At 39.9% G+C, this 13229-nt stretch overlaps 2 protein-coding genes across 7 annotated transcripts in view; one reads left to right on the top strand and one right to left on the bottom strand.

Moving 5' to 3' along the window:
• Window positions 1–489: 489 nt before the first annotated feature.
• On the bottom strand, window positions 490–6089 carry LOC109856080 (centromere/kinetochore protein zw10 homolog). Of its 4 annotated transcripts, none has more exons than XM_020430954.1 (11): window positions 6002–6089; window positions 4103–4252; window positions 3736–3938; window positions 2850–3654; window positions 2617–2765; window positions 2438–2541; window positions 2171–2346; window positions 1876–2082; window positions 1666–1803; window positions 1451–1584; window positions 490–1189 (listed from the first exon to the last, which is right to left on the bottom strand). In XM_020430954.1, exons 2-11 carry the CDS (start codon window positions 4137–4139, stop codon window positions 977–979), a joined length of 2166 nt encoding a protein of 721 aa, XP_020286543.1. In that variant the 5' UTR covers window positions 4140–4252; window positions 6002–6089; the 3' UTR covers window positions 490–976. The 4 variants fall into 4 exon arrangements, with proteins under 4 accessions (XP_020286543.1, XP_020286542.1, XP_020286539.1 ...); XM_020430953.1 differs by lacking the exon at window positions 6002–6089 and adding an exon at window positions 4838–4945; XM_020430950.1 differs by lacking the exon at window positions 6002–6089 and adding an exon at window positions 4772–4848.
• A 71-nt stretch (window positions 6090–6160) lies between these two features.
• LOC109856079 (protein bark beetle) overlaps window positions 6161–13229 on the top strand; it is a 16225-nt gene continuing 9156 nt past the window's right edge. The window contains exons 1-7 of one of the 3 annotated variants that reach the window (XM_020430947.1): window positions 6161–6202; window positions 7152–8049; window positions 11911–12077; window positions 12187–12380; window positions 12609–12783; window positions 12871–13040; window positions 13139–13223. In XM_020430947.1, the coding sequence (XP_020286536.1) occupies window positions 7717–8049; window positions 11911–12077; window positions 12187–12380; window positions 12609–12783; window positions 12871–13040; window positions 13139–13223 (1124 nt within the window). In that variant the 5' untranslated portion in view covers window positions 6161–6202; window positions 7152–7716. Of the gene's footprint in view, window positions 6203–7151; window positions 8050–11910; window positions 12078–12186; window positions 12381–12608; window positions 12784–12870; window positions 13041–13138; window positions 13224–13229 lie in introns of those variants that run through there. The other 2 variants (XM_020430948.1, XM_020430949.1) reach the window with 2 other exon arrangements.

Raw genomic sequence — 13229 nt, forward strand, 5'->3', positions numbered from 1 at the left:
AAAAAAAAAAAAAATAATAGTAATGATGTATATTGCATCCACTGTAAATGATATGGAATTGGAAATTGAGATATTAAATGATTTGCGCTCTCACTACTGCCCGCCACCCTGCCTGCCTGTCTGTCTGTCTGTCTGTCTGTCTGTGTCTGTCTATTTGTCTGTCTGATTTTTTTTCTATAATTTATTATGACTTAATATCATGGTTTTCTTTTTTTTTTTTTGTTTTTTTTAAATCAAAATTGCTTAAATGGGGCTGTGTACAAGAACTTGAATTTTTTGCAGTAACATAAAAATGTACGGTAAAATTTCATTATGTATCATCACATCTCAATCTTTCAAGTGATACATTTCTGTTTGCACACTGACGTTCTCTTCATGTGCAATTTTTAATACTTCGAATTCAAACCCTCAATAAGAAGAAATTTAGATTCCTTCAATCTAGAGATATGTAACTAAGTTTAAATAAGCATCTTTTTTCACGTAAGTATATGTTATTTAAAAACATTTGTCTTTATTATATTATACAATTTGTGCATTAAACAGTATTCTACTTAACACTGAAAAAAATTAATTACCTCGGATTCTTCTGTATGTTTTCTACAACGAGTCACGTATAAAAAATATATTTAAGCCGCTAAAAAATCCTATGTACGATTTTCAGTGTTAAGTGTCTTGATATGTCAGTTTTCAAAAAGCCGAACTGCGATTACGTCTTGTGTCTCAAAAAACATTAGATTAGATAATCGTAATGCCAAAGCATACCGTGGCAATTTGTATTTTAATTTTTATAATGACGATACATATAATTTTTTTCTCGTATAAAAAGGTATATAAAATTATATGAACATCGTCTCGGGTATAATATAAATATCTCGATATCATTCGCACGGAACGCAAGTTTAAACTTATATTCGTCACTTCTGTGTATTCTAAATTGGTTTTTTTTTTTTTTTTTTAATATTTAACAAACAATTTCTTATCTTATAGAAGCTAAGAGATTAGATCTTCGGTCGGTATTTTGGAATAACGCTCGGATCAGTTGTTTAACTTGAGCGGCGGTAAATTCCTGTGCCAACGGTCCCTTCCCATTGTCCCATCTGAGTTCGATTTCTTTCAGGGATGCACCGAGCACCTTAATCAATTCCAGAAATTTTCCCCACTTACGCACATGCTGCTGAATCTGTTGATCCTGTGAAACAAAATTATGTGGATTATGCATATCATCATGTGCATGTGTGCACGTCTGTCTTATTAAATAACATTCTTTAATTTTACAGAGACCAGCTGGGGGATTCCCGAGTATAACTCTGTGTCTTCTGTATGCAAAAAAAAAAAAAAATGTACTTTCGCAATATTAAAAAATAAAAATTTATATCAAATTAAATCTTTGATATAAATTTGCATTCCTCTTTCTCTCTCTCTCTCTTTCTCTATTTAATTATACACTTACGGGAAATATCTGGGGCAGTCGTTTCTCCACCAAGTTGAATAAAGACACCAGTTCTGCTCCTACTTTAGCTGGAATATCCTCGACGGATACGACCTTCGTTATAATGTCATCAATCATGGAATTTGTTATACATCCTACGACAATGATGTAAAAAAATTAGAAGAGCCTAGGCTAGCAAAATATGTAAAAACGAAGCGAGAGAATCGGCGGCTAACCAACAGCTCTGCAGTAAACATTTGTCGGCAATACATCCAGCCAGACGGTTTTCAATAATTCCAATTGCCTGATACATTGTCTCAACGCACGTTCGGTGCTGGGATCTAATTTGGCCGTTAGACCCAATCCCGTAAAACCTGCTCGGAAAACGGTTTAGTTAACGAGAATATGTTTTTTTTTCTGCAGTTTACAAACTAAAATTACAAAACCTGAATCTTTGATGATGTCGAAAATTATATTTCTCTGATACTTCATGTGTTCTAAGAAACACTGGGAGCCAGCATCGCGAAGCACCGTGACTTGATCCGCGAATGTTAAATTATATTTTTGCACATTCTTCGAGAATCTGTCTCTGTATTCGTGTGCCAATGTGAGCAAATGGTGAGCGAGATACATACAATTATTATGAAATAGAGCTGAAAACATAATTGATATTAGAATAAAATAACATGTTAACTTTTTATGTTAAGAACACCATTTTTTTTTTTTTCTTATTATTCTTACCAACTTGTTGCGGTATTGTTTCCAGGAATTTTTTATGATGTTCCGGTACCAATCCGGCGTACATGTCAAACACATTTCTACACGTGTGAAATAATTTAACAGCGCAAGCGTCCAAACTGTTGCACGCTTCGTCCAGTATCGTTCTCGCTAATTCTAATGTTTCTTGCGCATTTTTGCTGAAACGAGTGATAAAATATTACATTATATACATATGTACGTGTGTATAAATATAAATATTATAAATTTCAGAATTTTAATCAAACATACCTTATCTGACATTTTGGGAGAAAAAACGACATATCGCTTATTCTCTTTTCGATGGTTACATCGCATCCATTTTTAAATGCTTTGTTAATAAGTTTAGGCGGATCCTGTGATAAGAGAACAATTACAAATCGAAACATCGCGCTTTCTCACTCTATTAACACAATAATTTAAATGATTACTTGTGGTTCATATCGAACGGAATCGTGCAGATCTTTTCTCATTATAATCCTAGCTTTGACCAAGAAGTCCTGACATATCCTATCAATGAAAAGCTTGTCAATGTTACTGGTATATTTCGACAGGAAGAGTTGGTCTTTAGGAAGAAATCCTGAAATTTCACGGTTAATTAAACGCTTGACATGACCATCACACACTTTTATTATTGCCGGAAAAAAAAAATACTACACAATACCGATTTCTATCAAGTAATCTTGAAATTCGTTTGTCGTGTTAACAACAGGTTCGAAGTTTTTGAGATCTGCGTTAGAAGTTGGAATAGTGTGCGAGATGCAATCTGTCGTTAACGAGTGAGACAGTTGCTCCAGCAAATGAGGTCGCAATCTCTGCAGAAACGTCTCGTCGTCCGTTACTGTCAAATTCAAATGCTGATGAATAAACTTGAAGAGCAGTGTCAAATTATACAATACGCTCTCGTAACACGGTAACTTCTTCCTCTCCAATATTTCGACGATAAACACTTTTTCTTTGACAACAAGCACCGAACAATGATCGTGAATGATGGGATTGATTATACAGTCCATCAATTTTGTCGAGAGTAATTGGAGATTATTTTCAAGATGATCAATAATATGCAGTCCTTGCATCAGTTTTTGTATATCGTCATACTCGCTCTTAATGGTGAGGGAGTTCATTGGCTTGTCGTTGATTATCTCGTTGCTCCAGCAAATTCGATCATTCAACAGGTTGGACGCTTCTATCGAAAACGAACGAAATAGATTGCAGTACTCGTCCTTGATCGCAGAATAGATTTCAAGATCGCATAACAGATCGTGAGGATTGTTTAACAGGGAATGCATTTGTTGCAGAGTCACCGCGGTATCAACATATTCCTCTTCTTCTTGTGTTTTTTTTATTGATTTTATATACTCGTGCAGTTGTATTAATTGATTAGTTAATTGCAGGCTAATGTTTGATTCGTTTAACATTTCTAACAGAGTGTGTAACTCTTTTTTCGAACCAGACAACTTTATCTTGATCTATATAATAAAAATAAGCGAATACTCGTTTTATTTTATTAAACTCACTCTGAAAAAGTGTGAAAAATGACATATACATACTTGATCATTAATTTTTGTATTTAAAATATCCGATTCTTCTAACAGCTGCTCGGTCTTTTTAACCAGATGCATGTCTCTTGTTAATTTTGCATTGAACTCAACATAATTTTCATCCATGAAATCTTTGACTTCATATTCTAGTTTTCGGATTTCCTTCTGTATTTCTACAATACTTTTTTGAAGATTTTCTTTTTTCAGCTTGCCTGTAAACAAGATTCATAATCATCTTCACATATATTTATAATTTTTATTATGTCATAATGTCATTTCATAAATTAATCTATTTGACACATTATTGTAATTACAAATATTAGTCATTGAGTATTTAAAGGATTTAAACATATATATATAAATTTGCAAATATTACCTGCTGTAACCAATATATCGGCTACAAATGAAGTCATTTTGACAAATGTAATAAAGTACTTAACAAAGTACTTAGTTGATTTCAAAAGAAGTAAGTTTTTCTTGTCTTTGCAACTTGTTACTTACAATATACAGAACCAGTTAACATTTGCTGCAAAATCAATGTGTGTGTGTGTGTGATTATAAACTTTAACAGTATACTTATATATTATACAGCTTGGTAACAATGGTGATTTTTTTTTTTATTGTAAATATGTTACACAAGAAAAGCACAAAGTGGTCAATTAAAAAAAAAAAAACGTTCAAAAAAGAATTAAATAGAAACTAAACAACCATCAAGCTAGTCATGTTTAAAGAGCAGTATGGACAATCGTGACAAGTGATGTGAGTCTACTGTAGCGGAGATTATAGCCACGTTTTATGTTGTCACAAGCAAAATACGAATGTATTGTCAGAAAAAAATAGATATACAACAAAATCAAATCAAGCAAGAAAGTTGATGAGACAAGCACAATATTGTCTAGACAAGAAATCAATTTAAATACGATCTATCTCTATCGATCACAAACACTGTTGCAAACGTTTGATTATAAACTGGGAACCGGAGAAATTTTGCACTTTTCACTACTCTCTTCCCCGCTCTTCTCGTTTTATATTTATTATTATTTACATTTGACATATATATATATATATGAGAACAGTCGTGATTCTCAAGTCCTGGCACCGAGGTACTAACCTGAAATGATAAACAAACACACATAAAGGAATTCCACACACACCAAGAGTGAGAAACCATTTGATGTGTTTATCGATAAAGCAATTGGTGAACTTTTCAACATGAGATAAAACGAGCTCTTCTTGGCTTCGTTTCAAGTGACGCCCTCTGTAGCTGACGAAAATCTACGGAGAATGTGAAGAATGCGCGTCCCCGCGGAGCAGACCTACGGAAAGGAATTCTTTTGTCTTCTGATATTTGTTTTTTTTTTAGAAGACATTCGAACACTTTAACCCATCGCATATCTCACGCCGTTTATAAACGTCGTGAAAACATCGGATTTCCCCATTTCCTCATAGATCTCGTCAAATTGCTACGAAAGGTTAGCAGAAATCGAAACGCGTTGAAAACTATTCGAAAACTGATCGTTTCGATTTTCCAAACAGGTTTGCCGACGACGTCCCGACGACGCGTAGACATTTTGTTTCCGGGAGATACAATTTTCCCGGCTTCAATTATGGCGGTGAAGAGTTTTCTTCGTTTTGAGGAAAAAAAAAAAGCCTTATTTTCACTGGTAGCACCCGCAAACATATACGCAGGTAAAAATGCGATGAACAGCGACGATGAATGGACATTATACAATGTGTGTTCCAACATCATCGGATGTTTCTTTTGACCGCAGCTTCTGTGGGCAATTTGTGCGAAAAGACTCTTTTTCCGTTTCAAAAAATAGAGGATCTCCCGGGCGGCGCGAAAAGTCCGGAAGGTACTAAAAGATGCAAAAGTATATCTAAAAAAGATGAGTACTAAAGTAATTTTGATGGGACATTTAATTCTCTTTAGGACATTTTTTAAGATGTCTCTCAAATGTTTGCGCTATCTCGGGCTATCTTGGCCACACTCGTAGACTTTCAATACGTGTATAAAAAAATTTTTAGAATGTAATCTTGTCCATGTGGCTAATAATTTTCTTCTATTTATTTCATTTCAGCTAGCTGTTTATTTTTTTAATATATTCATTCATTAACAAATCGTAGGGACAGATTATTGAAAACGAAGACGTCAATCACGAGTCTCAGATGGATGAGAAAGGAAAGGAATCTCGCAGTCTCTCTCTCTCGTGAACGGCACAAAGATAATTTCAAGACACCTAGTACAAGAGCGTAGTCGAGTGGACGGACTCACCTGTTTCACAACCTGCGTGACGTATACGCTCGACGGCGTCACGTGACCCTTGCTCTACCACTTGGACGTAGTAGGTGTATCGTAGCGTCAACGCGCTACCAGTGAGCGAATTGCAACGAGTTGCACCATGGCGACGACGTTAGTGGCTGCGGTGCCTCTGTGAGAGACGGCGACGGGGGATCGCGCAAGGAACGATCTACGGTAAGCGCGCGTGTTGCACGTACACGCAAGAAGAAACAAAACCGCACCCACAGAGTATCAGAAAGAGAGCGAGAGAGAGACAGAAAGAACGATCCAGATAGAGGCTTTCCTTGTCTTGTTTTGCGGATGATCGACAAAACGGCGTCGCTCCGTCGGCCGAAAGGATTTATCGCGCGACTTGGTGATCGATCGATCGGCGTAGTCGATGATTCACGAGTACCCATCGACGGTTTCGTGATCGAGGGTGATCGATGAAGCAACTCCGATCCGATTTCGAACAAAACCGTGGAAGAAAGAACCGAGGAAGAAGAATTGTGAAACGGACGGAACACAAAAGAGAGAAGAAACGCGCGGATAAACTCAGCGGAGCGAACTCGCGCTTGCGATTTACATGAAAACGAGAGGAATCAACGAGGTTGAAGCTTGTCGGAGTAACGGCGGAGAGTTACGGGTCCGTTGGCACCGCGCGCGCGATCCCTCGCGCGTGAAAGAGCGGAGGGAGGAGGAGGTTAACGTTCGAATTCGAACCCGCTCGTGTATATTCAGGTAGGATCGGTAAGTGTCCGCGCGGGACAAGCAGCAGGCAAATTCTCCCACCTTGTGTGTGTCTCTTTGTGTGACGTTTTGTCGCGTTGTCTCAAGTCGCACGCACGTGTGCGTGAAGGGCGCGATGCGGACGAACGGTTTGTGCGCGGTGATCGGTAACGAGACGAACGGTCGGGACGCGCGATGAGAATTTTTAAAGACACGCAGCCAGCGTTGCCGCGATCGATGATCGTTACAAAAATATCTATCGGGAGATTATCTCGTACAAATTTCGGATATTTTAAATTGAAAAAAATTTCATATTTTCTCTAATTGTGATTAATTAGCTCATATATATCAAAACTCGAAAACCACACTGTGTGTTCATTCATTTTTTAAAGCTTCTTCGATTATTTTTTCCCAGAGATAACCCGTCAAAGAAGATACGAACGAAAGAGGATCGAGCGTCTCTCTTGCACACGTGATTAATCGTCGCCCGAAGCTTCTGCTCAGTGAAAGTATCATATGTTGCGCGAAACTAAGATACACGGATCGGATTCGCCGCGAGTGACGCGGTCCGAGAATCGGTTGGCGATAAACGGATGATTCCTTTTAAAGTCCAGTCATCGTCAGCGCCGAGCGAACGTCACGAACTTTTTTTTCTATTCCAGTGTTCGTACTTGCACACGCTCGAGCGGAACGCGACGAGAGTTCATCTCGAAGATCTGCAAGACTCGTCGAGAAACCTAGGAAAGGCAAAACCGTTTGCCTTTAAATGTCATTGCCTCTCCCTCCAGTCGCTGATCTCGTCTGAATATTAAAGTTACCGGTTTTCTATATTCACGACGACGGTGTGCGAATCGAACAGTGAGTCAAGAACAGTGCAATTCTTTTTCCAGTGAGTTTCAAAGACTTCTCGTCGATGGTTCGAACGGCTGTCTGAACGCGGCGAGGGGAAAACAAAAAAAAAAAAAAAAAAACAAGAAAACATGCGCCGGAAGATGCACCGGATGCACGCTTTGTTGATGGTTCTGGCCGTACTGGCCGGAGCTCGGGCGAACAATAGGTACGAAAATTATTCTATTTATTACACGGAACCGCCGTCGATAAACTCGAGCTCGGTGAACAACAGCGATCTGTACGAGCTGCGCGGCGGCCACATCGTCCGGAGTCAGAGGGTGCTGTCGCGATCGAAGAGTCCTTACTTGCTGCGCGAGGATCTGTTCGTCGCGAAGGAGGGCGAGCTCGTAATCGAACCGGGTGTGAGGATCCACTTCGGCCCGATGGTCGGCATCACCGTTCGCGGCGTCATAACAGCCGAGGTAAATAAAAAATCTTCGTTAAAATACGCCATAATAAAAAGGCCGTAAGAATAAGAGTGGAGAAAGCCAGGAGGTGGTGGTATACGACGCGCTGGCTCGTTGTTTCGCCCGCGACGAGAACAAAGGCTTCTTGTCCGGGTTCTGTTGTCGCTTATGTCAAAACATCTCGACAGTGTCCCCTCGTGGCACACAAAGTGGCACACAATACGTCGTTTAATTATTTTAACAACCAGACAAAGATCGAGCCATTAAGATAACATTCTTTTCGAAGTCGCTTGCGTTTCTGTGTCCGCGAGTATATTTTTATGGAAAAGCGTTGCCGCGACAGATAGAATCATGAAATGACACATTTCGTTCAGAACATTCTGCTTTTGTCGTTGAGAGACGAGTTCGACGCGTTAGTTTTGCGCATCGCGCACTGACTCGCGACACACCACCGTTTTTTTATCGCACATTGTTACGTTCACTCGGCCGTATTTTTGATAAACATCGTGCGAATAGTTCTCATTCGCCGTGAAGATCGGAGTCTCTCGAGCGCACGCATGAAGCGCGCGATGAATTTTTCAACCGTTACTTTTGTTTGCTAATGTGCGCTCACGCGGGTGTTGAGGAGTTTGTTTCTCGCACAACAACCAGGTCGTTGTGGCGGGAGCGCGCGCGCGCGCGCGCGAGATCATGATATGAGAGTTTTTAGTAGAACTATTAAGTCAATTCTCTTTTATCTCCGCTAAATATACAAAACTTGTTTTACAGATATACCTACACACACACAGAGAAGCTTTTATGTGTTGCGTAAAAAAACACACACTTTGTGTGTCCCGTTTCTGTTTATCTACGTTTTACATCGCAGCATTAAAAATATCTGATAAGAAGGGAGAGAATCGAGGATGCAGCACACAGTCGTACGGAAACTTTATTGGATACGCGCAACGGTGTCTGCACCAATGCGAGCGTGAATAATTGCAGACGGCATCCTTGCAGCAGAGTTTTACCGAAGAAAGAATATCATACGTCGACAGACGTATGTGTGCGTGCGCGCGCGGGTTGATACGTTGAATGAACGTGACTCATCGCGGCGCATCGTGCAAATGTGTAGTACACGTGTTTTATACTACATTTACGCCCGGAGAGAAAAGGTTGCACTCGAAGAAATGATAAATTAGATTCTGAGAAACCAATTTGCGGATTGCGATTCCGAGTGAAATTTCGAAACGCCGCTCGCGCGGTGTAGAAAGGATACGTTAAAATTCTCGACGCGCGTTTTTATTATCGATAATAAAAGCGCTACTCCGACCGGCCGGAGGCGCTCTGTGTGTCGTCAATTTTCGTTGGAAATCGATACCGTTGTAACATTGATAACGAGATTGGAGTCATACGAACGAAGATATATGCGTTATCAGCGAGTTTCATAAGCGGAGATGATGAGTATGAGTATGTGTGTAAACTTAAATGAACGTGATTCATAATTGATATTACGAACACATTTCCTGCGTTGAGAAAATTGTCGAGATGTGTAACGAGATTTTAAATAGATTTTAAATAGATTTTAAATAGATTTCACACACTTGACGTTTGAATTTTTATAATTTTGAGACTTTTCAAAGTGTGCCCCACGTAAACATATTAAACAAATTATTATTCTTATTAATATATTTATTTTTATTAATATAAAACAATTAGTGTACGTAATAAGTAATAACATAACAATAATTAATATAATGTAACACACAATGATTGATATACAAATAATTAATCACTACTAATTATATCAATTGCTTTAACAATAATAATAACTTTATTACGCATTTATTGATTATTTCACATTATATAATAAATTAAATGAAAAGGATTACGTGTGTAAATATTAGAAAACTGTATAGATTACGGCACAGAGAAAGAGAAACTAAATCTACCGTGCGAACTCCGTTAAGCGCACACGTGAAATTTTATATCCCCGTAAAAACAAATCCTTTCTCGCGCCTGGTAATCTTATATCCCGCGGTTGGCTTCAATTCATTCTTCCGGTACGGATTATACGATCGTCGTAACTGTCGAATATCTTCCTCCTTGGTTGGGCGCGCGTTACGGACTACTTCGTCGATGTTTGACGACTTTTATCGCTCTCCTTTTTTACCAGCGAGACGAATCACCCACGTAGATTCCGGTAATAAGATTTTTACGAGCGTCAATTAAAATCACAAGTGTAATTTCGTTCCGTATAAGAAAGCGAGATCAGATTCACAGAAAGTGATTTATTTGAAAAATTTGCTTTAGTTTATTTTAATCACATCGTGCGTGCGAAATATCTCTGTAATTTTTGTTTAAATTGTAAATATATATCTGTTCAACTTGTATAACAGGTTGATTGCGATCCCGATAAGATATCGACGTTGCTTTTTAGTTTATTTATCCGACAAATTACTCCGTCCGTCGTTGCAATTGAAGCGAGGCCTTTGCCTCGATTCTAAAACGATTATTCAATTCAATAAATGTGTACACAATCGCGAAAGAATGTAAGAGCGATGGGCGTACGACAGGAAAGAGGGAGAGGGAAGAGTCCTTTCGCGCGCGCAGAGCGGAGGACACACCGAGGCTAACACCGGAAACGCCGCGAACACGCGAGCATCGTCGCGTTTATTGTCTCATTACGGACGTGAACGTATTAGCAAGATAGGATTCACAGCGCTGTGATCCCGCGTGCGTGTTTTTTAATATAAAAAAACTCCGCGCGTCAATACGCCTCTGAGCAAGGTGTTATTAGACGCTTATTTTGTTGCTATTTTAATTGCACGTCACGCGGGTAACAATTTTAAAGGAGCACGCGTATATTCAATTACATATTCTGCGGATTCAGCAACGCTGTGCTTAAAAATCACCAGATATCGTTTGAAAAGGACACGTTAAAAAAAATATCTGCGATATTTTTGAACATACTGTTGAAACTCGTTTGAAATCGCTTTGTAATTTAAAGGAAAAGTGAAGGAAAATGTTTCGCAAAACGCGCGGTGACTCACATTTTGATTCTCGCAAAAATTGTGAGTAACTCGGTACGAAAACCAGAAAGCGGAGGAAAAAAAATCGGAATCTCTTATTGAAAAAATTGTATCTGTGCTCTCCCCGTTCGATGTTTTCACAGGGATAAGCAGATAACGACGAGTTTATTCAACGATGTTAACCCGCGCACGCCGCCGCTGCGCGGCTTATCAAGTTCCACCTGTGATATATAGGAGCAGATACGATTGTGTGTTAGGCGCTATCGTACGTGACAGAGGATTAAATGTCCTAAAACACGTTTAAAGGGAAAACGACGAGCAGTCCGAGAGTCCCTGTAAATGAATATACTTCTTCTTATTCGCGCGTGGTACGCTGAAAGTATTAATCGGATGATTAAGAACGGGATGCGCGAAACGACGATCCGTGCTCGAGGTGATTCAGAGCACCGCGCCGCTTCTCTAAAATGCTCTTCTAAGCGATGCGTTTCAGGTCACGCGTCAACCGACGGTTCTTGACCCGCACGATTAACCCGACGACCTCGGTAATCCGCTTATAGAGACTCCCGAGAAGAAGTGCCGAGACCTTCGGCAACGCGCGCTCTTGGCACGGATCAGCTGCGTAACTGGAATTTTTCGGCCCTCGCGCGAGATTCGTGGCGTAAACTGAGAACGAAAACAAAAAACTACAGTAAAAAAAATTCTGAGAGATGTTCTCGATCTTCAAACTGCGAAGATTATCTTCTGTTATTTTAATCCAATATTTTACTTTTTTTTTTTTTTTAATTAGGGAAGAACTTATTTATAGGTTTTTTATTTATTAGGTTTAGACACACGTAATTAAATTGTTTTTTTCCTGTTTTCTGTTAAGGGCAACGCACACGATCCGATTGTCTTAACCGCGGCGGAAGTGAAAACGCAGGATAGTCAGACATCACCTCCTCTGATACGTCTAGTCGACGGACCGAGTCCGTTAACGGGAAGACTGCAGCTCTTCCACCGAGGCCACTGGCGTTCCGTCTGCACGAACTCGCGAAAGTACGTAACCGACAAACGTATTGCTTGTAGTAACACACGTACAACAATGAGGAGATAACGCCGCAGATATTGTACATGTAATTAAAATCTCTTCTCGCGCATCTTGCAGCTGGACTCGCGCGGACTTGGAAACAGCTTGCCGACAGCTCGGTTATCAGGGCGGACAGTGGTGGTCATGGATCGACAGACAGTGGCCGTCCAAGCCGCGTCTTCTTTACGAGGACCCAGGCTGTCGCGGCATTGAGTCCGAGCTGACCAGTTGCGAACGTTGGTCGGAGAGACAATTGGGCGCCGGTGTTTGCGGTGAGTTGCAAATTCCTTCGTCGTTTCATCAGAATCGGTGTCATCACACTCGCGTTTCGCAATTGTGAGCGAAAAGGCGCGACACACAGACATTTCATTTTTCATGATCGAATAAAGCGGATTTGCGCCAAGATTTTAGTGAGAATTTTTTTAATGTTATCTAAAAAAATTATTTGTTTAAAAATACAAAAAGCTTTTTTACACAAATTATTTGTCAAAAAATTGCAGATTACCATCCGGATCTGGGTATTTCTTGCTCGCCTTATCACGATGGCGCAACCACGGCGATCAAGCATTGGCGAGGATTACGATTCGAGAACGCGTTGTACAACACGCAACTTATTCAAGAGAACACGCTCAACGTGCGTCTGTCCCGGTCTGTTTTACGGCATGTAGTGATCGAGTGAGTATCTTCGCGCAAAAATATCGATGGACGTTAGTACGCTAGAGGCTTAATGTAAAATCTTGTCGTGTTTGATTTGACAAACAGATATGCCGGGACTGGGAGAGAGAACAACGTGACATCGGCGATTCACGTGGAAGGCGTGCCGCCGAGAATGGAATCGATTTCTGTTCTCCGTTCCGCTCTTACAGGTATCAACGTTACCGCGCCGGACGCGCCGGTCGCTATAAACAACTGCACTGTGCAACACAACAAAGGTATGTAACGCGGGTTTTTTTTTTTTTTTTTTTTTTTTTTAAGACAATTTTAAGTAAATCAAATTGAACAAATAAAGGACGACGATGCTTCCGATCAGGATATGGAATTTACGTAAACAGCTCGTACGGAATGACGCACATTAACGACTGCACGGTACTCGAGAACGGAGCGGACGGCATAAAGTACGT

This window comes from Pseudomyrmex gracilis, unplaced genomic scaffold, assembly GCF_002006095.1.
Source record: "Pseudomyrmex gracilis isolate BER0280 unplaced genomic scaffold, ASM200609v1 scaffold_106, whole genome shotgun sequence".
In the NCBI taxonomy this organism is placed as follows: domain Eukaryota; kingdom Metazoa; phylum Arthropoda; class Insecta; order Hymenoptera; family Formicidae; genus Pseudomyrmex; species Pseudomyrmex gracilis.